General features: G+C 48.3%; 1 protein-coding gene across 1 annotated transcript in view; it reads left to right on the forward strand.

Moving 5' to 3' along the window:
- Positions 1-2,535, forward strand: part of LOC115464532 (zinc finger protein 585A-like) — a 512,786-nt gene extending 510,251 nt beyond the window's left edge. The window contains exons 7-8 of the mRNA XM_030194902.1: positions 888-2,314; positions 2,482-2,535. Of these exons, the coding sequence (XP_030050762.1) occupies positions 888-2,314; positions 2,482-2,486 (1,432 nt within the window). The 3' untranslated portion in view covers positions 2,487-2,535. The remainder of the gene's footprint in view (positions 1-887; positions 2,315-2,481) is intronic.
- Positions 2,536-24,334: the final 21,799 nt, after the last annotated feature.

Below are 24,334 nucleotides of genomic sequence, written 5' to 3' on the forward strand. Positions count from 1 at the left end.
TGCTTCCTTCCAAATCTTCCCTTCTCTTCAATACATGTGCAGCTTCTCCCCTCTCCATTCCATCCATGGGCACCATGTCCCCCTCTCCCTTCCCTTTCCCTCCTTTCTATCCATGGTCAGCTTCAGAGTGGAGGAATAGCCTAGTAGTTACTGCCTGTAAAATTGGAGGGACTGCGGGGAGGGAGGTAAGGAGATGTGCAGCTTTGGCACTAGTTTTCACTATGGGTGCAAGGGGGAGGGGCATTTCCACCCCCATAATGACACCTATGCCACTGAACCCATACTAGAGATCTTGAAAATGGAAGAGGTTCCTTTCAGTGACCAAGAGTGGTGAGCAAGGAATTCCTATGTCAAAAAAATCATTGCTATGTGCTGTGGAGTATTTCTAAATTTTCACATTGAGTTTTTTGTTAGTGAACATAATCAGAGTGAAGGGAATCACTGCAGAGACTGCAGGGGAGGATGAAATGTCCAGAACCAACAGATGAGATCAGGATGGTCTGTTTATATCTCTTCATGTGCCATTGCTCACCTACACCTGTCTACCAGCAAGTGACTTTAAATACTTATGATGGGATATTTGCCTATATATGTGTTACTAAATAGCTGTATATTTTATGTATATACTTTCATTTTTATCCAGCAGATGATGGATTTGGGAATACGAAAATGAAAGGGTGTGATGGAGAACAGAAGGAGGAATGGAAAGAAAAAGACCCCTCCAGAGACAGCCCTGATCCTTCAGCTGATAGTGTGGGAGGCATTAGTAGTGTAAGCTTGCAAGAAAATACCCCAAAAGGAGAGAGCTCGAATGTATGTATTGAACAAGAGAGAAATTCCACCAACTGGCCAAATCTCAGCCAAAGTAAAAGAATCAGCAAGGAAAGTAACCTCAAAATTCATGAACAAATCCACACTGCAGAAAAACCAAACAAATGTTCTGAATGTGGTAAAAGCTTCAATCAAAAGTATGACCTCAAAATTCATGAAAGAGTCCACACTGGAGAAGAACTGTATAAATGTTCTAAATGTGTTAAAAGCTTCAATGGAAAAAGTAAACTCAGAATTCATGAACAAATCCACACTGGAGAAAACCCATTTAAATGTTCTGAATGTGGTAAAAGCTGTAATACAAAAAGTGACCTCAGAAATCATGAACAAATCCACACTGGAGAAAAAACATTTACATGTTCTGAATGTGGTAAAAGCTTCAATTATAAAAGTGAGCTCGTAATTCATGAACGAAGCCACACTGGAGAAAAACCATTTAAATGTTCTGAATGTGGCAAAAGCTTGAGCAACAAATTTTATCTGAAAATTCATGAAAGAAATCATACTGGTGACAAACCATATAAATGTTCTGAATGTGGTAAAACCTTCAATCAAAAGAATAATCTCACAATTCATGAAAGAACCCACACTGGAGAAAAACCTTTCAAATGTTCTGAATGTGGTAAAAGCTGTAATACAAAAAGTCACCTCAGAAATCATGAACAAATCCACACTGGAGAAAAACCTTTCAAATGTTCTGAATGTGGTAAAAGCTTCAATCAAAAGAATAGCCTCAGAATTCATGAACGAATCCACACTGGAGAAAAACCATTTAAATGTTCTGAATGTGGTAAACGCTTCAATGAAAAAAGTCACCTCAGAAATCATGAACAAATCCACACTGGAGAAAAACCATTTACATGTTCTGAATGTGGTAAAAGCTTCAATCAAAAGAGTAGCCTCAGAATTCATGAACGAATCCACACTGGAGAAAAACCATTTAAATGTTCTGAATGTGGTAAACGCTTCAATGAAAAAAGTGACCTCAGAATTCATGAAAGAATCCACACTGGAGAAAAACCTTTCAAATGTTCTGAATGTGGTAAAAGCTTCAATCAAAAGAATAGCCTCAGAATTCATGAACGAATCCACACTGGAGAAAAACCATTTAAATGTTCTGAATGTGGTAAACGCTTCAATGAAAAAAGTCACCTCAGAAATCATGAACTAATCCACACTGGAGAAAAACCATTTACATGTTGTGAATGTGGTAAAAGCTTCAATCAAAAGAGTAGCCTCAGAATTCATGAACGAATCCACACTGGAGAAAAACCATTTAAATGTTCTGAATGTGGTAAACGCTTCAATGAAAAAAGTGACCTCAGAATTCATGAAAGAATCCACACTGGAGAAAAACCTTTCAAATGTTCTGAATGTGGTAAAAGCTTCAATCAAAAGAATAATCTCACAATTCATGAAAGAATCCACACTGGAGAAAAACCTTTCAAATGTTCTGAATGTGGTAAAAGCTTCAATCAAAAAAGTAAACTCAGAAATCATGAACGAATCCACACTGAAGAAAAACCTTTTCAATGTTCTGAATGTGGTAAACGCTTCAATGAAAAAAGTGACCTCAGAATTCATGAAAGAATCCACACTGGAGAAAAGCCATTCAAATGTTCTGAATGTGGTAAAAGCTTCAATCGAAAGAATAATCTCAGAATTCATGAAAGAATCCACACTGGAGAAAAACCTTTCAAATGTTCTGAATGTGATAAAAGCTTCAGCGACAAATTTTATCTGAAAATTCATGAAAGAATCCACACTGGAGAAAAGCCATTCAAATGTTCTGAATGTGGTAAAAGCTTCAATGCAAAAAATAAACTCAGAATTCATGCACGAATCCACACTGCAGAAAAATCAAACAAATGTTCTGAATGTGGTGAAAGCTTCACTCGAAAGAATAATCTCAGAATTCATGAAAGAATCCACACTGGAGAAAAATATGGACAAATGTGCTAAGGTGCTTTCCTTAGGTGAAAGTTGAGGAAAACTGAAAATATCTCTGATTGAACACTGTGAGATAAAGGAACTTGAACAGGAAGGTGTATATAAATATCTAAGCATGGTGGAAGGAACAACTAAAAGAAGCAAAGTACATAAGGGTGGAAGAAAACCAAGTCCAAAAGACCAGAAACCACGGTGGTAAAAGCACCAAAATCACAGTTTATTAGGACCCTACACGGTCTGTGTTTCGGCTACAAAACCTTCCTCAGGGTCAACAAATTGACATGTATAGATTAAGCATCTGAACCTCTCAAAATGAGGAGCAATAAGCTACATGGTGCAGTCCACAATCCACGATGAGAGAGTGAACAAACAAAATTGTGGATTGTGGTGGACTGCACGTGTAGCTTATTGCTCCTCATTTTGAGAGGTTTAAATGCTTAATCTATACATGTCAATTTGTTGACCCCCTGAGGAAGGCTTTGTAGCCGAAACACGGACCGTGTAGGGTCCCAATAAACTGTGATTTTGGTGCTGTTGATGTCCTGAGTGGATTGAGAACTACAGAGATGTCAAGTTGGCTCATTTCCAGGCTGGAGGTTTTGAACCAGTTCTGGATTTTTGACTGCCCCATCTTGGTGTATTATGTGACTTGCAGCACTGATGGTAGGCCCGGTGGAGGGGGGGGGGAGACAGGTGGGTCTGGGAGGGAGAAAGGAAGCTGTGTTTGGGGCAGCAGTGGTGGGGATGGTGTAGGGCCTTTCATGTTTCAGCTTCAGTATTTCTCCTATTAGTAAAGTTTACATGCCATGTGTCCATCTCATGTTAGAAGAGGTTCATCCATTCCTATTGTAACTTGCACATACCACGTAATTTAAAAACAATTTATGAACTAACTAAATTTCGTACATCTCTGAAGACATATCTCTTCAACAAGGCATACCATAACATTTAATAATTGTGACTGTAACACATCACCACTCTACTTTTATTTTGACTGGTTCCTTCTATGCCTGTCTGCTTATTTTTATCATGTCAACCTATTCTCTATGTAACACCAACTGTAACTTCGACTCCGAAATGGCGAATGCCATAATGGAACATTGTAAGCCACATTGAGCCTGCAAATAGATGGGAAAATGTGGGATACAACTGCAACAAATAAATAAATAAGTGCATAAGTATTGCCATAATGGGAAAGACCAAAGGTCCATCGAGCCTAGCATCCTGTTTCCAACAGTGGCCAATCCAGGTCACAAATACCCGGCAAGATCCCAGAAATGTACAAAACATTTTATACTGCTTATCCCAAAAATAGTGGATTTTCACTAAGTCCATTTAATAACGGTCTATGGACTTTTCCTCAAACTCCACTAAGCTAACCATCTTTACCACATTCTCTGGCAACAAATTCCAGATTTTAATTACACGTTGAGTGAAGAAAAATTTTCTCCGATTCGTTTTAAATTTACTACATTGTAGCTTTATCGCATGCCCCCTAGTCCTAGTATTTTTGGAAAGTGTGGACAGACGCTTCACATCTACCCGTTCAAATCCACTCATTATTTTATAGACCTCTATCATATCTCCCCTCAGCCGCCTTTTCTCCAAGCTGAAGAGCTCTAGCCGCTTTAGCCTTTCCGCATAGGGAAGTCATCCCATCCCCTTTATCATTTTCGTCGCCCTTCTCTGCACCTTTGCTAATTCCACTATATCTTTTTTGAGATGCGGCGACCAGAATTTAACACAATATTCGAAGTGCGGTCGCACTATGGAGCGATACAAAGGCATTATAACATCCTCATTTTTGCTTTCCATACCTTTCTTAAAAATACCTAACATTCTATTTGCTTTCTTAGCCGCAGCAGCACACTGAGCAGAAGGTTTCAATGTATCATCAACGACGACACCTAGATCCCTTTCTTGCTCCGTGACTCCTAACGTGGAACCTTGCATGACATAGCTATAATTCGGGTTCCTCTTTCCCACATGCCTCACTTTGCACTTGTTCACATTAAACGTCATCTGCCATTTAGCCGCCCAGTCTCCCAGTCTCGTAAGGTCCTTCTGTAATTTTTCACAATCCTGTCGCGAGTTAACAACTTTGAATAACTTTGTGTCATCAGCAAATTTAATTACATCACTAGTTAATCCCATCTCTAGGTCATTTAGATCCCAGCACAGAGCCCTGGGGATCCCCACTAACTACCCTTCTCCATTGAGAATACTGACCATTTAACCCTACTCTCTGTTTTCTATCTTTTAACCAGTTTTTAATCCACAGTAGAACACTTGCTCCTATCCCATGACTCTCCAATTTCCTCTAGCCTTTCATGAGGTACCTTGTCAAACGCATTTTGAAAATCCAGATACACAATAACAACCGGCTCCCCTTTGTCCACATGATTGTTTACTCCTTCAAAGAATTTAAGTAAATTGGTCAGGCAAGATTTCCCCACACTAAAGCCGTGCTGACTTGGTCTCAGTAATCTATGTCCTTGGATGTGCTCTGTAATTTTGTTTTTAATAATAGCCTCTACCATTTTCCCCTGGAACCTTTTTTAAAAATCAGCGTTACATTGACCACCCTCCAATCTTCCGGTACCATGCTCGATTTTAAGGATAAATTACATATCACTAGCAGTAGCTCCGGAAGCTCATTTTTCAGTTCTATCAGTACTCTAGGATGAATACCATCTGGTCCAGGAGATTTGCTACTCTTCAGTTTGCTGAACTGCCCCAGGTTTACCGTGAAGCTAGTAAGTTTCTCCGACTCGTCCACTTGGAATACCATTTCCGACACCGGTATCCCACCCAAATCTTCCTCAGTGAAGACCAAAGCAAAGAATTCATTCAATCTCTCCGCTACGTCTTTGTCTTCCTTGATCGCCCCTTTACCCCTTGGTCATCCAGCGGCCCAACCGATTCATTTGCCGGCTTCCTTCTTTCAATATACGAAAAAAAAAATTTACTATGTTTTTTTGCCTCTAATGCTATCATTTTTTCGTAATCCCTCTTGGCCATCTTTATTTGCGCCTTGCATTTGCATTGACACTACTGCTTCTTGTTATTTTCATACGGTTCCTTCTTCCATTTTCTGAAGGCATTTCTTTTAGCCCTAATAGCTTCCTTCACCTCACTTTTCAACCACGCCGGCTGTCTTTTGGACTTCCGTCTTTCTTTTCTGATTCACGGAATATGTTTGGCCTGGGCCTCCAAGATGGTATTTTTGAACAGCGTCCATGCCTGTTGTACAGTTTATACCCTCTCAGTTGACCCCCTAAGTTTTTTTTTAACCATTTTTCTCATTTTATCATAGTCTCCTTTTTTAAAGTTAAACGCTAACGCATTTGACTTCCTGTGTATAGTTACTTCAAGGTTGATATCAAAACTGATCACATTATGATCACTGTTATCAAGTGGCCCCAGTACCATAACGTCCCTCACCAGATCATGCGCTCCACTAAGGACCAAATCTAGAATTTTTCCTTCTCTCGTTGGCTCCTGCACCAGCTGCTCCTTAAAGCTGTCCTTGATTTCATCAAGGAATTCTACCTCTCTAGCGTGTCCCGATGTTACATTTACCCAGTCTATATTTGGATAATTGAAGTCACCCATTATTATCACATTGCCCATTTTGTTTGCGTCTCTGATTTCTTTTATCATTTCTGCGTCTACCTGCTCATCCTGGCGAGGCGGACGGTAGTACACTCTTATCACCGTCCTTTTCCCTTTTATACATGGAATTTCAACCCACAATGATTCAAAGGTGTGATTTGTGTCCTGCTGAATTTGTAATCTATCTGAGTCAAGGTGATGCATGTGGGAAAAAAGAACCCGAATTATAGCTATGTCATGCAAGGTTCCACGTTAGGAGTTACAGACCAAGAAAGGGATCTGGGTGTCGTCGTCGATAATACACTGAAACCTTCTGCTCAGTGTGCTGCCGTGGCTAGGAAAGCAAATAGAATGTTGGGTATTATTAGGAAAGGTATGGAAAACAGCTGTGTGGATGTTATAATGCCGTTGTATCGCTCCATGGTGCGACTGCACCTTGAGTATTGTGTCCAATTCTGGTCGTCGCATCGCAAGAAAGATATAGTAGAACTGGAAAATGTGCAGCGAAGGGCGACTAAAATGATAGCGGGGATGGGACGACTTACCTATGAAGAAAGACTAAGGAGGCTAGGGCTTTTCAGCTTGGACAAGAGACGGCTGAGGGGAGACATGATATAGGTATATAAAATAATGAGTGGAGTGGAACAGGTGGATGTGAAGCGTCTGTTCACGCTTTTCAAAAATACTAGGACTAGGGGGCATGTGATGAAACTACAGTGTAGTAAATTTAAAACAAATCGGAGAAAATGTTTCTTCACCCAATGCATAATTAAACTCTGGAATTCGTTGCCGGAGAACATGGTGAAGGCAGTTAGCTTGGCAGAGTTTAAAAAGGGGCTAGACGGTTTCTTAAAGGACAAGTCCATAAACCACTACTAAATGGACTTGGGAAAAATCCACAATTCCAGGAATAACATGTATAGAATGTTTGTACGTTTGGGAAGCTTGCCAGGCCTGGATTGGCCACTGTCGTGGACAGGATGCTGGGCTCGATGGACCCTTGGTCTTTTCCCAGTGTGGCATTACTTATGTACTTATCACAGGCACACACACACACAATGCCTGTACCCTGAGGCAGCAGCAGAAGAGGGGTGGGGAGAGGGGGGAATCGGGCCGGACCTCGTGATGCCAAATGTCAGTCTGTCACTGTGCCTGTGTGTATGTATACTCCTGTGTCGAGCACTCAATCGGTGAGGAATTACCATGCTAGATTCAGAAAATGACATTAGGAATTTCGTAGCAAAATAAGATGAAGCCAAAGAGGCCAAATAGCTCAGGCCTTGATGCTCAGAAGCATATGCAGGTGCTACAGGTCATTAGTGCCAGACTAGCACACACGTTTGCCAATGCAAAATGTTTGGAAGGCCCTTACCATGGCTAAAGAGCTCACCAGTGATCAGTGCTAATTACATGCTAATGTAGGCAATAGAAGTCGTATCAAATTCCCTCTGATGCTCAGAAAACAGCACCAGGAATTAGGGCGCCCTTACCGCGCAAAAACTTAAGCCAGCTGCCTGGCTGTCCTGGAATCTCTGCTGGAAGCTTGGCGGAATGGATGGGTAGGTGAGACCCGCTGCTTCCCATCCAGAAGGAGAGTCAAATGCGTGGTTGCTGTGCTTTCTCCTCTGCTTCCATAGCTGCGATAACACTAAAACCTTTTTTCTTGCAGGTAGGTGTAGGTAAAGGTTTATTCTGCAGAATTTCTCCTCCATTGCAGAGCTATCTGCAGAATATACTGTGTGCTGGCCATATTGCCTCTCTTCCCCCGCTCCCCCGTTGGAAACCAGTACCTCTTCCTCCTCCTCCTCTCCTCTGGCGCTGAAGAGCTGTGCTTGACGTACAACTGTGAAGCGCATGTGCCAAGCACCATTCTTCCCCTTTACTTCCCAATGCTCAAAGCTAATAGCATATGGGAAAATTAGGTTCTTACCTTGGTAATGTTCTTTCCTTTAGTCATAGCAGATGAATCCATTACGAGTGGGTTGTGTCCATCAACCAGCAGGGGGAGATAGAGAGCACTGAAAAACCATAGTGCCTCATGGCCAGCTAGCTCCATCTGCCTCTTCAGTATTTGAAGCTTCCAAAGCAGTGTTACACCGCGAAGCATAATAACATGAACTTTCCTCACAGCGGATGAACACCCCAAAACTGGAGCTATACCTCAAAGGAGGGAATGAACTCATCCTCATGTAACTTAACAGAAATCCTGAAGACTGTTTTCCAACTTCTCCCAATGAGGGAACATATCTACAGGAAAAACTGAACAAAAAAGTAACATGAACCACTGAGGGAGGGCTCATGGATTCATCTGCTATGACTAAAGGAAAGAAAATTACCAAGGTAAGAACCTAATTTTCCCTTCCTTGTCATCAAGCAGTTGAATCCATTACGAGTGGGATGTATCAAAGCAATCCCTAGATAGGGTAGGAACAAGCCACACCACGCACCAGCACTTGTGCTCCAAAATGCACGTCTCTCCTGGCAGCCACATCCAGCCTGTAATGTCGGGCAAAAGAGAGCTTCGAAGCCCAAGTAGCTGCACTACATATCTCTTGAAGAGAGAGTGCTCCAGTTTCAGCCCAAGAAGAGGAAATCCCTCTTGTGGAATGTGCCTTAAAGGCTTCAGGCGGAGGCCGGCCAGATAGCAGATATGCTGAAAAGATAGCTTCTTTGAGCCAACGGGCTATAGTGGCCTTAGACGCTGGAGACCCTCTGCGCGGACCTGACAAAAGAACAAAAAGGTGATCAGAGGTCCTGAAAGCATTTGACATCTGCAGATACTGCAACAGAGCCCTGCGCACATCCAGAAGGTGCAACTGCCCAAAAGATTCCGGAAACTCCTCCCTAGTAAAGGAGGGCAGAAAAATAGTCTGGTTTAGGTGAAACACTGAAACCACCTTAGGCATGAAGGAAGGCACCATACGTACCATTACTCCGGAATGAGAATTGCAGAAATGGGTCTCGACAGGACAGCACCTGGAGCTCAGATACCCGTCTCGCCGATGTCACGGCCACCAAAAAGACCGTCTTTAAGGTCATATCCTTCTCCGAAGCCCGCCTGAGCGGCTCGAAGGGCGAACACTGAAGGGCCTTTAAAACTAACCCCAGGTTCCAGGCCGGACACGGAGCCCGCATGGGAGGACGGAGCCAAAGCACCCTTCTAAGAAACCGTGTCACATCCGGGCAAGCAGCCAGAGAGAGGCCAGCGACCTTCCCTCAAAAACATGCTAAGGCTGCCAATTGAACACGCAGGGAATTATAGGCCAAGCCTTTTTGTAAACCATCCTGCAAAAAGTCAAGTATCGGTGCGACAGAAGCCCACATGGGTGTGATCGCTTTAGAAGCACACCAAGCCTCAAATTGGCGCCAAATCGTGGCATAAGCCACGGAAGTAGAACACTTGCGGGCCTGTAGGAGAGTGGAAATGACTTTACTGGAATATTCCTTGTCTCTCAATTGTGCCCTTTCAATAGCCATGCCGTAAGACCAAAGCGGCAGGCGTCCTCCATGGTTACCGGGCCCTGTGACAACAGGTTCGGTACCAGAGGTAACGGCAGGGGATCCCCTACCAGCATCTGCCGGAGGTCTGCATACCATGGCCTCCTGGGCCAATTGGGGGCAATGAGAACCACCTCTCCTTGGTGTAGCCGAATCCGCTGGAGCACTCGCCCTATCAAGGGCCATGGAGGGAACACATACAGGAAGCAGAGAGTAGGATTGCGTGGCCAGTATTCTCAGTGGAGGAGGGTAGTTAGTGGGGTCCCGCAGGGGTCTGTGCTGGGTCCGTTGCTTTTTAATGTATTTATAAATGACCTAGAGATGGGAATAACTAGTGAGGTAATTAAATTCGCCGATGACACAAAATTATTCAGGGTCGTCAAGTCGCAGGAGGAATGTGAACGATTACAGGAGGACCTTGCGAGACTGGGAGATTGGGCGTGCAAGTGGCAGATGAAGTTCAATGTTGACAAGTGCAAAGTGATGCATGTGGGTAAGAGGAACCCGAATTATAGCTACGTCTTGCAAGGTTCCGCGTTAGGAGTTACGGATCAAGAAAGGGATCTGGGTGTCGTCGTCGATGATACGCTGAAACCTTCTGCTCAGTGTGCTGCTGCGGCTAGGAAAGCGAATAGAATGTTGGGTGTTATTAGGAAGGGTATGGAGTCCAGGTGTGCGGATGTTATAATGCCGTTGTATCGCTCCATGGTGCGACCGCACCTGGAGTATTGTGTTCAGTACTGGTCTCCGTATCTCAAAAAAGATATAGTAGAATTGGAAAAGGTACAGCGAAGGGCGACGAAAATGATAGTGGGGATGGGACGACTTTCCTATGAAGAGAGGCTGAGAAGGCTAGGGCTTTTTAGCTTGGAGAAGAGACGGCTGAGGGGAGATATGATAGAAGTGTATAAAATAATGAGTGGAATGGATCGGGTGGATGTGAAGCGACTGTTCACGCTATCCAAAAATACTAGGACTAGAGGGCATGAGTTGAAGCTACAGTGTGGTAAATTTAAAACGAATCGGAGAAAATTTTTCTTCACCCAACGTGTAATTAGACTCTGGAATTCGTTGCCGGAGAACGTGGTACGGGCGGTTAGCTTGACGGAGTTTAAAAAGGGGTTAGATAGATTCCTAAAGGACAAGTCCATAGACCGCTATTAAATGGACTTGGAAAAATTCCGCATTTTTAGGTATAACTTGTCTGGAATGTTTTTACGTTGGGGGAGCGTGCCAGGTGCCCTTGACCTGGATTGGCCACTGTCGGTGACAGGATGCTGGGCTAGATGGACCCTTGGTCTTTCCCAGTATGGCACTACTTATGTACTTATGTACAGGAGGCCCTGAGGCCAGGGTTAAGCCAAGGCATCCAACCCCGCCGAGCGAGGATCTCTCCGTCTTCTGTAAAAGCACGGGACTTTGGCATTTGTGCTTGACGCCATAAGATCCATTACGGGCTTTCCCCATTTGGAACATATCTGCAGGAATACTTCATCTGCAAGTTCCCATTCCGCTGGGTCGATTTGATTCCTGCTCAGATAATCGGCTTACATAGTAACATAGTAGATGACGGCAGAAAAAGACCTGCACGGTCCATCCAGTCTGCCCAAGAAGATAAATTCATATGTGCTACTTTTTTTATTTGTACTGTCCTCTTCAGTGCACAGACCGTATAAGTCTGGCCAGTCCTATCCCCGCCTCCCAACCACCAGCTCTGGCACAGACCGTATAAGTCTGCCCAGCACTATCCCTGCCACCCACCACCGGCTCTGGCACAGACCGTATAAGTCTGCCCAGCACTATCCCCGCTGCCCAACCACCAGCCCCGGCACAGACCGTATAAGTCTGCCCAGCACTAGTCCTGCCTCCCAACCACCAGCCCCAGCACAGACCGTATATGTCTGCCCACACTAGCCCCGCCTCCCAACCACCAGCTCTGCCACCCATTCTAGGCTAAGCTCCTGAGGATCCCTTTCTTCTGCACAGGATTCCTTTATGTTTATCCCACGCATGTTTGAATTCCGTTACCGTTTTCATCTCCACCACCTCCCGCGGGAGGGCATTCCAAGCATCCACCACCCTCTCCATGAAAAAATACTTCCTGACATTCTTCTTGAGTCTGCCCCCCTTCAATCTCATTTCACGTTGCTCTGACCTGCAATATGAGCTGCTGACAGAAACTGCAGATGAAGCTCAGCCCTGTGGCAAATCTGCGCGGCCTGCGCTGCTAGTGCAATGCACTGAGTGCCTCCTTGGCGATTTATGTAGGCCACCGCTGTCGTGTTGTCCGACAGAACTCTGACAGCCAATCCTTCCAGGGTCAATTGAAAGGCCAGAAGCGCCTGGAAAATCGCTTTCAACTCCAAGCGATTGATGGACCACTCCGACTCCTCGGGTGTCCAGAGACCCTGGGCATGCCTTCCCCGGCAATGTGCACCCCAGCCCTTGAGGCTGGCATCTGTTACCACTAGGCACCAATCGGGGAGCGCTAGCGGCATTCCTCGCTGCAGCATACTGTCCGAGAACCACCACTCCATACTTAGCCGGGCCGCAGGGAGCCACATGAGTCTGCATTGATAATCCTGAGATATTGGAGACCATCGTTGAAGCAGGGAACACTGCAGAGGTCTCAGGTGCGCTCTTGCCCAAGGCACCACTTCCAAAGTGGCCGTCATCGACCCCCCCCCCCCCCCCCCGTCATCGACCCCAACAGCTGGACTATGTTCCAAGCTCGCAGGCAAGGCATCCTCAGGAGCAGACAGACCTGGTTCTGAAGCTTGCACTGCCTTTGCTCGGATAGGAAGACCATCCCCGAGGCTGTGTCGAACCGGACCCCCAAATATTCTAGAGATTGAGAGGGGGGTCAGGTGACCTTTGGCTATATTGACGACCCAGCCCAGAGATTGCAGTACTGAGACCACTCTGGCTGTAACATGATGACTCTCTTCTGCAGAGTCTGCTCTGATGAGCCAGTCGTCTAGGTACGAGTGAACCCAGATATCCTCTCGCCTGAGAAAAGCAGCTACTACCACCATTACCTTGGAAAAGGTTCGGGGAGCTGTGGCGAGGCCAAAAGGCAAGGCCCAAAACTGGAAATGTTTTCCCAACACCGCAAACCGCAGAAACCTCTGGTGCGGGGGCCAAATTGGTATGTGCAAGTAAGCTTCTTTCAGGTCCAGAGACGTGAGAAACTCTCCTGGCTGTACCGCCGCTATGACGGAGCGCAGGGTTTCCATGTGAAAATGCCGCACTTTCAGAGACTTGTTGACTTCTTTTAAGTCTAGGATAGGCCAAAAAGACCCTCCTTTTTGTGGCACCACGAAGTAAATGGAGTAACGGCCAGAGCCGCATTCGGCGGGAGGCACGGGGGAAACCGCCCCTATGTGAATCAAGCCTTGCAAGGTCTCCTCTACCGCCGCCCGTTTGGCGGCAGAACCGCATCGGGACTCCACAAACACATCTCTTATCAGGGCATAGAACTCTATTCTGTAGCCTTCTCTGATCAGGTCCAAGACCCACTGATCTGAGGAAATCTTGGCCCACTCCTCGAGAAAGAGGGAAAGTCGTCCTCCTATCACAGGAATCGAGGAGGGGGCCAGCGCACCATCATTGAGAGGGTCGCCCTTGAACTCCAGGTCTTGAGCCTGCTGCTGCGGAACATTTGTCCGAGCGAAAGGAGTTCCTCTGCTGAAAGCGGGCACGCGAAGTGAACCCAGCAGAACGTCCCGGGCGGTACCTTCTAGCTTCACGGAAACGAGCTCTGTAAGAGGAGGGGAACCGCCTGACCCTTGGAAGAAGGCCGCGGCCTATCCTCGGGTAAGCGCTGGGGTTTGGCATCCCCCAGGCCTTTCACAATTTTCTCCAGCTCCTCACCAAACAGGAGAAGGCCTTGAAAGGGCAACTTCACCAGCCTTTGCTTAGAGGCCATGTCAGCTGCCCAATGCCGTAGCCACAGAAGACGGCGAGCCGCCACTGCTACAGCCATCTGCTTAGCCGAAGTTCTGACCAGATCATAAAGGGCATCAGCCAAGAAAGACAAGGCCGACTCCATCTGCGGCGCCACCTCCGCAAGGGGCTCCGCTCCATCTCCGGGCTGTTCCACCGCCTGTTGTAACTAAGCGAGGCAGGCTCGAGCAGCATAACAGCTGCATGCAGACGCCCGTAAGGATAGGCCTGAAATTTCAAAGGACCGCTTCATAGCTGCCTCCAGGCGATGGTCCTGCATGTCCTTCAGGGCAACTCCTCCTTCCACTGGGTGGGTAGTTTTCTTTGTCACAGCCGTGACCAGGGCATCCACTTTAGGCACTGCTAGGCGTGCCAAATGCTCCTCATTTAGAGGGTATAATTGTCCCATAGCCCTGGCAACCTTCAAAGGCCCCTCGGGGTCAGCCCATTGAGCCATGATAAGCTCTTGGATGGAGTCATGCAAAGGAAAGGCTCGAGCAGGCTTTTTAGTACTTGCCATCCTTGGATTACCGGAAGGAGATCTCAGCACTCCCAGGGTCATCGCGGTGGAAAATCCTCACCGCGCAGGGATCATCTGGATCCGGTGGCAATCCTGCACCTTCTTCTGGCTCTCCAGACCACGAAGGCTCACCCTGGCCTCCCGGTTCCAGTCCGGGGGAAACAGCTCTTTTATTAGCCTCCACATGAGGCGCCCCTCCAGGCTCAAACCCCTCCGCCTCAGCGGGGGTCGCGCCATGCTGTTCCAAAATGGCGCCTGCTGCCAGCTCCACGGAGCGGGAAGGAACATCGCTCACCATGCTCGGGCCGGCTCTACCGTCTGAAAAGCACGCCTTACAGAGCCCCACTGCAGATTTGCGCTTGCCACAAACGGAACAGCGCTTAACTTTCACAGCAGCCATCACCGAAAACGGCAGAAAATTCTAAATGGCGGATTTGCGCCAAAATCATCCCGAATGCGGGCCCTCCCCGAAGGAGCTACCAAATGCTCTTACCTCACCAGACGAAGTTTCCGAGCTCCGGTCACGCTGCACAATCAGAAGAAAACCTCTTTTCTGCGACTTTTTTTTTTTTAACGCTGTGAGGAAAGTTTGAGGCAACAGCAAAAGAGGCAAATTTCCATCTCCGGAGGATTAGTAGCGTGGGAAAGGCAGGGAAAGGGCGAACCTATGTGCCTGCATCCACAGCGTGGGCAAAGACAGGGACAGGGCTTGCCTATTTGTCTACTTTCACATCGGGGGCCAGGTAAGGCAGGGAAAGGGCTAACCTATGTGCCTTTAAAGTGGGCACCATCAGCCACAACACCCCTGCTACAACTGGCAAAATCACAGGAGCCACCCCAGGCAGATTTTCTGAAGGAGCTTGAACAAGCTGCAACCACCCTGCTGGGGAGATAGAAAATACTGAAGAGGCAGATGGAGCTAGCTGGCCATGAGGCACTATGGTTTTTCAGTGCTCTCTATCTCCCCCTGCTGGTTGATGGACACAACCCACTCGTAATAGATTCATCTGCTTGATGACAAGTAATACCTAGATATAATACCCCCCACCAGAAGAATAATTACCAATTAAAAGGAAAATTAATCTCTTATGGATATAACCAATCTAAAGGAAAGAAAGGACATAACAAGACTAGACTCCAAGAGGATAGGCAACTAATACAAATTAATACGTCTTCGACCCTTTCCGAATCCTGCCAACCTATTCAATTGGGATATATTAATGCTAGGTCCGCAGTCAATAAAACAACCACTACAACAGACTGGATCGTTTCAGATAACCTTGATCTTTTTATTAGCGAGACCTGGATTCATGACCTCAAAGACCCAATAATTCTTGACTTGTGCCCCCCAGGTTACAAAATTACCCACTGGACAAGGAATGGAAAAAGAGGGGAAGGTATAGCAATAATCCATTGATCCCACTTCACTGTTACTACCATAACCGAATCAATACTTCCCCAACTCGAAATAGCCTCAGTCAGAATTAATCACACAAACTTACTTGACCACCTTAATATAGTCCTGTTTTACAGACCTCCTGGAAACTGGCTTGATTGTCAAACTCATTTTATGGACTTCATTTCAACCACATGTATGTCATCCTCTAACCTTATTATAATAGGAGATATTAATTTCCACCTTGAAGACTCTAACTCTGTTAATGCACATGAATGCATGGACTTTTCCTACTATGGGATCTTCATTGGCCAAATATGGAACCAACCCACATTAAAGGACACACACTAGACATCATCACGCATAAATTTTAATCAGACCTAAATCTTCTACTATCATCTACAAAATGGACAGCTGTACCATGGTCAGATCATTACAAATTAAATCTTCTCCTCCAATGGCGAGGAAATGACTCACACCATTTTAAAGAACGCCTATCCTACACCACAAGAGGTCAAATTAACCCGGTTACATTTTGGCAACTATTTTACATTGATGAATGGTCAACTCAAATGGAGTCCATTCACTTTCTCCAATATTGGGACAACAGGTGCAGAAGCATTTTAGACAACATAGCACTATTACAAACCAGTGGCGTAGCTACCTGGGGCCTGAGGGGGCCTGGGCCCGTGAAGAAAGGCGCTACTCGAGTGGAAGAAAGTCTCTCTCTTCAAAAAAGGTATCATTTACGACGATGGGGCGGGCGGCGACAGCGGCGGGGGAGAGTTGGTGGCGGGAGGGGGGGTTCAAGGGGATGTGGGCAGGCTGGCAGGGGGAGTGTCTAATGCAGCGGCGGTGGGGGGGCGGCTAAACAGTGCCCCCACACCTCGGGCTCTGGCCCCCCTCCCAGCGAGGTCTGGCTACGCCCCTGTTACAAACTAGAACCTCACACAGAAAAAAAACTCTATACCATGGTTTAATGAAGAACTGAACAAATTACAAAATCAAGTTAGGTTAGAGAGAGCATGGAATAATAAGAAAGACGACGACACATTCAATGCTTGGAAACTTCTACAAAGAAAATACAAATACACCATTAGACGAACCAAAAGAGCATACTACAAAAATGAAATTGGGCCAGACTACAATAATACACATAACCTCAATTAGTGAGCAAACTATTAGATACCACACCGATTAACAGCACAAACCTCCCTTCAGCAGATAATCTTGCTAATTACTTCAAAGAGAAAATTATTAAGCTACGACTCACGTTACCTATAAATTCCACAGACTACGTAAAATTTCTTGGTTATCTAGACCCATTACCTGGTGAACATCCAGTAGACAGAACCTAAACTAATTTTGATACACTCTTGGATGATTCCATCTCCCAATTGCTCAAGAAGTATGCCAAATCCCACTGCAATCTGGACACATGCCCTAACAAGCTTCTTCCCTATCATCAAGCCGATCAATCCATAGACTGGTGGGTTGTGTCCATCTACCAGCAGGTGGAGATAGAGAGCAATCTTTGCCTCCCTATATGTGGTCATGTGCTGCTGGAAACTCCTCTATCTCAGCAGGTGTGTGGTCACACAGCAGCAGCTCTGGCTAGGTCTCCAAGCCTAATTGTTTAGGTTTTGTTGAGTACCTGGGGTTGAGGGCTCTTCTTGAGCAAGTGAAACCTTGTGGTTCCAGGTCCCTCCTTTTCTCCCCCCTCCCACTGGCTCCGTTTAAAAAAAAAAACAACAGAAAAATAGACGTCTTTGAGAGAAAGACGTCTTTTGTTGCAGCTACTCACTGGAACTCCAAATCGTTGCAGCTCGGAGCGAGAAGCAGGTAATTTTTACCTTTTACTAGCAGGCAGGGGGTCCCCCGAACGGTCTCCACGTGGCTATGGCGTCGGATGGTAAGGGCGTGAAAAGACGCTCCCCGGACCGCGTGCGTGCGTCTAGTGGGGAAGCGGGGGGTTCAAAGGCAGAGACGCCTTTTTTGGGCGCCTTTTTGGCATCAGGAGAGTTCCCTGGGTTTTCCTCCGGTACGGCGGTTTTTCCCGCCTTAGGCGCCCATCCCCCACTGACCGCCCTCCCGGTTGTGGCCGGCCACGCTTCTCGGTCGGCTCCTTCTTGGGCCGCCCTTGAGGTGGGAGACGTTAATAGTATAGTCGCCCTTGACTCGGGCGATGGTATAAAGTTGGCGAATTTAAAGCGCCATTCTTCCCGCGCGGCTCCTTCACGGAGTGTCACGGCGGATGCCATTTTAGATGCGAAGCGCGCCTCTCCCCTGCTCTTGGGAGCACAGGTTGAGAGTGCCTCTAGAGCCGTGGCCCAGGCTGCAGAAGTGCCCAGACAGGGGGGTTTCTCCCCTGAGTTTATTTTGCTACTGCATCAGGCTTTCCTTATGCAAAACGCTGCCCCTGCTCCCCTGTCTGATAAGGGTGATGAGGCTTCTATGATCAAACGCCCTCAGGTGGATCTCCAGGCCCTAAGGGACTCGGCCTCCTCTGATGTGGAGGAGGGCAGCTTATCGGAGTTCTCCCAAAGGTCCTTAGGGTATTCTTTAGAGGAGACTAATCCCCACTTGGATGGAGCGGATGACCCCTCTGCGGCGCGGCGCGGCTCTTTCGCTCAGAGGATTTGCCCAACCTGCTAGTGCAGGCCATGAGCATTTTGAAAATTTCCTCTCCTGAGGAAGACTCTCTCTCAGCCTCGGCGGGCTCTGCCATTATGATGGGTACGAAGCGTCCGCCTAGAACCTTCCACGTTCATGAAGCCATGCAGACTTTAATTTCAGCTCAATGGGATGCCCCTGAAGCGAGCCTTAAGGTAGCCAGAGCCATGTCCCGTCTGTACCCTCTGCCTGAGGGTGAACGGGAGGCCTTTCTCTGGCCCACAGTAGACTCTTTAATCACTGCGGTGACTAAGAAGACGGCTCTGCCGATGGAAGGTGGCACCGCCCTGAAGGACGCGCAGGACAGGAGATTGGAGGTGGCCTTAAAGTCGGCCTTTGAGGCAGCTGCCCTGAGCTTGCAAGCCTCGGTTTGCGGCTCATATGTGGCCAGGGCATGCCTGACCGTTTTGCAGCGGGCTTCCCCCTCGGATTCTTCCTTGAGGGTGGACTGGCCGGCCCTGGAGTCGGGCTTGGCCTACTTGGCGGACTTGCTGTATGATGTCTTGAGAGCCTCAGCTAAAGGTATGGCTCAGACAGTCTCTGCCCGGCGGTGGCTATGGCTCAAGCACTGGTCGGCTGACCATGCCTCAAAATCTCGCCTAGCCAAGTTGCCTTTTACAGGCAAGCTGCTCTTTGGGGAAGAGCTGGACAAGATCGTCACGGAGCTCGGCACATCTAAGGGCAAGAGGTTGCCGGAGGTCAGGGCTCGGGCCGGCAGTGCTCGCCCTGGTCCCTCCGATTTCAGGAAGCCCGTCGGTATTGCCCGGGCAAGTCGGCCTCCTCTGCCTCCTCTTCTTTCAAGCGGAACTTCTCCCCCAAGCAGCATTCCTTTCGCAGGGACCGCCGTCCCGGAGGTTCGTCCTCCGGCCCTCCCCCAGGGTCTCGTACCCAATGACGGGGCCCTGGTCCATGCCCCAGAGCAGATCGGAGGACGGCTATCCTCATTTCTGGGTGAGTGGACCAGGGTAACTTCAGACGCTTGGGTCCTGGAAGTCATCAGAGACGGCTACAAGTTAGAGTTCTGCCGGCCCTTGCGAGACGGGTTCGTAAACTCTCCCTGCAAGTCTCCAGTCAAAGTGGCGGCAGTACAGCAAACTTTGGACAACCTGCTCCACCTGTGCGCGGTGGTCCCAGTGCCAGTAGATCAACTTGGCAAGGGACGTTACTCCATTTACTTTGTGGTGCCAAAGAAGGGAGGTGCTGTGCAGCCTATCCTCGACCTCAAGGGAGTCAATCGGGCCTTAAGGATACGGCATTTCCGGATGGAGACTCTCCGCTCCGTAATAGCTGTGGTGAAAAAGGGAGAATTCCTGGTATCCCTGGACATCAAGGAAGCTTACCTGCATATTCCCATCTGGCCGCCTCATCAGCGCTTTCTGCGCTTTGCAGTACTGGGCCGACACTTCCAGTTCAGTGCCCTCCTGTTCGGGTTGGCTACTGCTCCGCGGACCTTCTCCAAAATAATGGTGGTCATCGCGGCTTACCTCCGCAAGGAGGGAGTGCAAGTCCATCCCTATCTGGACGACTGGCTGATCCGAGCCCCTTCCTATGCGGAGTGCGAGAGAGCTACAGACAGGGTCATTGCTCTTCTGAGCTCCCTGGGATGGATCATCAACTGGGAGAAAATCCAGCTGCGCCCGACTCAGTCCCTGGAGTATCTGGGAGTTCGATTCGACACCCAAGTGGGCAGAGTGTTCCTGCCAGACAACCGGAGCGCCAAGCTTCGGGCCCAGGTGGGCCAGTTCCTAGCCTATTCTACTCTTCGGGCTTGGGATTATGTGCAGCTGTTGGGCTCCATGACGGCCACAATGGAGGTAGTGCCCTGGGCCAGGGCTCATATGAGACCACTACAGCACTCTCTTCTGCGGCGGTGGACCCCAGTTTCGGAGGATTAAGTTGTACCCCTTCCCTTGGATCCAGCGGTGCGAAAGGCGCTGAGTTGGTGGCTGAGGCCAGACAAGCTGTCCGCAGGAATGCCTCTTACGACCCCGGAGTGGGTTGTCGTCACGACGGACGCCTGCTTGACGGGCTGGGGAGCCCACTGTCTGGGAAGGACAGCGCAGGGGCTTTGGTCCCCTGCAGAGACGAAGTGGCCCATCAACCTGGAACTCCGAGCCATTCGGTTGGCACTTCTAGAGTTTCTCCCGGTACTGGTGCTGAGGCCTGTACAGGTCCTGCCAGACAACGCCACGGCTGTGGCCTATGTCAATCATCAGGGAGGTACCAGGAGCGCCCCTCTGGCCAAGGAGGCCATGAAGCTATGCCTGTGGGCGGAGGCAAATCTGGAACAGCTGTCGGCGGCTCACATTGCGGGAGTCATGAATGTCAAGGAGGACTTTCTCAGTCGCCATACCTTGGCTCCCGGAGAGTGGCAACTGTCTGCTCGGGCGTTCTTGGTCATCACGAAGCGCTGGGGCCAGCCAAGCCTGGATCTGATGGCGTCCTCGGCCAATTGCCAAGTGCCGCGCTTTTTCAGCAGAGGACGGGACCCTCGATCTCTGGGAGTCGATGCTCTTCTCCAGCAGTGTCCGACACAGGAGCTTCTCTACGTGTTCCCGCCCTGGCCCATGTTGGGCAGAGTGCTAAGCCGTGTGGCAAAGCATCCGGGCCGGGTGATCCTGGTGGGTCCGGATTGGCCCAGACATCTCTGGTATGTGGACTTAATCAGGCTCACAGTGGACGGCCCTCTGTGGCTGCCAGCGGAGCGGGGCCTCTTGCATCAGGGTCCCATGGTGATGGAGGATCCCTCCCCCTTTGGTCTTACGGCCTGGCTCTTGAGCGGAAGCGGCTGAGAAAGAAGGGCTTCTCAGACAAGGTCATCGCCACTATGCTGAGAGCAAGGAAGCGCTCTACTTCTACCACTTATGCCAGGGTTTGGCGTACCTTTGCATCGTGGTGCGAGGCAGGCTCTTTATCGCCCTTCACTGCTCCAATATCTTCAGTGTTGGCGTTCCTGCAAGAAGGTCTGCAGAAAGGCCTGTCGCTCAGTTCGCTGAGAGTCCAGGTGGCTGCTCTAGCTTGCTTCAGGAGTCAGCTGAAGCGGGCTTCTCTGGCTTCACAGCCAGATGTGGTGCGCTTTCTCAAAGGAGTTAATCACCTGCGCCCCCCTCTGCACTCGATAGTGCCTACGTGGAATCTCAATCTGGTGCTACGGACCTTGCAGAAGCCGCCCTTCGAGCCCTTGGCAAGGGCATCGCTGAAGGATCTGACATTGAAAGCGGTCTTCCTGGTGGCTATCACCTCAGCCAGAAGAGTTTCCGAGCTCCAGGCGCTTTCGTGTAGAGAGCCGTTCCTGCGGTTCACTGAGGCAGGAATGTCGATTCGCCCAGTGCCTTCCTTCCTGCCCAAGATGCTTCTCGCTTCCATGTGAATCAGCAGCTTTGTCTACCCTCCTTTCATAGGGAGGATTACCCAGAGGAGTACCGTGCTCTCAATATGTCTGGATGTTAGACGGGTCATCATCAAATACTTGGAAGTGACCAATGATTTCCGGAAGTCGGATCACCTGTTCGTGCTGTTCGCAGGCCCTCGTAAGGGTCTGCAGGCATCTAAGCCTACGGTGGCACATTGGGTCAAGGAGATGATTACGGCAGCTTATGTGGCGGCAGGGAAGATTCCGCCTATTCAGCTGAAGGCACACTCTACTAGAGCACAGGCAGCCTCATTGGCGGAGTCCAGATCTGTCTCCTTGGAAGAGATTTGCAGAGCGGCTACTTGGTCGTCGGCTCGTACCTTCTCACGACATTACCGCTTGGATGTGGCTGCTCGGCAGGGGCGTATCTGGAATCCGGCGGTAGGGGGGGCCAGAGCCAGAGAGGGGGGGCACATTTTTGCCTCCCTCCCCCCCCCCCACCGCCGCCGCCGCCTCTCTCCACCCCCTCCCCGCCGTCAACCCTCCCCCGCTGCTTACTTTTGCTGGCGCCGAGGTCCCGACCCGCAATCTCCGTTTTTCGTCTTCCTCCGTGGCCATGCTTCCAGGAAGTAACGCTGCAGTGCTGATTCGTTGACTCCAGTTCGACGTCTGACGTCAGACGTCGAACTGGATTCAACGAATCAGCACTGCAGCGTTACTTCCTGGAAGCATGGCCACGGAGGAAGACGAAAAACGGAGATTGCGGGTGGACCTCGGCGCCAGCAAAAGTAAGCAGCGGGGGAGGGTTGACGGCGGGGAGGGGGGCCAGGGCGAAATCTGCAGGGGCCCAGGCCCCTGTGGCCCCACGCAGATACGCCCCTGCTGCTCGGGCCGAGGCCCAGTTTGGAGCTTCAGTGTTGCGTTCAGGGATTTCCATGTCCCGCCCTGGGTGAGTACTGCTTAGGTACATCCCACCAGTCTATGGATTGATCGGCTTGATGATAGGGAAGGTAAAATTATGTATCATACCTGATCATTTTCTTTCCCTTTATTATAGCCGATCAATCCATAGTCCCTCCCAGATATCTGTATTGTTTGTGTTCTGGTTATATTTCAGGTTCAAGTTCAGTCTTCAGTTCCTGTTCGCGAGGACTTTGTGTTCAAGTTCTTCCAATTGGAGTCTCATCGAGTTGAGACGATTTTGTGTTACAGTGAGCTGCTGCTTCCTCTCCCCCCGCTTCGGCGGTGGCTGGATTGATAACTAAATCATGCCGGCGCTCCCTCCCGCTTCGGCGGTGTTAGGGTAAGCCAGCTCCTCCCGCGGTAGCAGGATAAGCCAGATCCTCCCGCATCGGCGGGTGTGGTTTCCCGCCCACTGCCCCCGCGGTGGTGCACTGGAATATTTCCCCTCCCCCGTTTCGGCGGTGGTGAGCTAGGCAGAGTGTCCCTTTGTGGGTGTAATCCTCTAAGTGCTGAGTCCTGCGGATGGAGCTTTGATATCGACATACTGAGGAGTTTCCGGCAGCACATGACCACATATAGGGAGGCAAAGATTGCTCTCTATCTCCACCTGCTGGTAGATGGACACAACCCACCAGTCTATGGATTGATCAGCTATGATTAAGGGAAGGAATATTATCAGGTATGATACATAATTTTACCTTAATTCAGCTCCTCAAAAATTTATATGTGACCTCACGTTACATATGAACTATATGCTACAAAATGGATTATTCCCAAAGGATAAAGGAAATATTTTACTCACCCCTATACCCAAGGACTCAAAGAAGAACGCTGATGATGTAACCAATTATCGCCCAGTAGCGTCTATCCCCCTGATAACCAAGTTAATGGAAGGTATGGTGACCAAACAACTCACTGAATACCTAGATAAATTTTCAATTCTCCATGAGTCTCAATCAGGATTTTGGTCTAACCATAGTACTGAAACAATATTAACCACTCTTCTCAATAAACTTAAACGATCTATAGCAACTGGCAATAACATACTCCTCCTACAATTTGACATGTCCTGTGCATTCGACATGATAAGCCACAAAATTTTATTAAATATTCTGGATTTCTTCGGAATTGGAGGAAACGTTCTCAATTGGTTCAGAGGTTTTTTTTAACTACAAGATCTTATCAAGTAAAATTTAACTCGAATACGTCAGCTCTTTGGATACCAGAATGCGGAGTTCCCTAGGGATCTCCACTCTCCCTGACTCTATTTAACCTAATCATGATGCCCCTAGCCAAGATATTATCAATCAAGGCCTCAATCCGTACATATATGCAGATGATGTAACGATCTATACCCCGTTCAAACATAATCTATCGGAAATTATGAATGATATCAACACAGCTTCTAAATTATGCATTCATGGGCGAATGCTTTTCAATTAAAACTTAACGCCGAAAATACACAGTGTCTTATACTTACGTCATAATACAACACAAACAAATTCACCTCCATAACCACTCCAAATTTTTCCCTTCCTGTTTCAGACACTTTGAAGATTCTTGGAGTAACCATTGATCGTAATCTCACGCT

Source organism: Microcaecilia unicolor, chromosome 1 (genome assembly GCF_901765095.1).
Source record: "Microcaecilia unicolor chromosome 1, aMicUni1.1, whole genome shotgun sequence".
Lineage (NCBI taxonomy): Eukaryota > Metazoa > Chordata > Amphibia > Gymnophiona > Siphonopidae > Microcaecilia > Microcaecilia unicolor.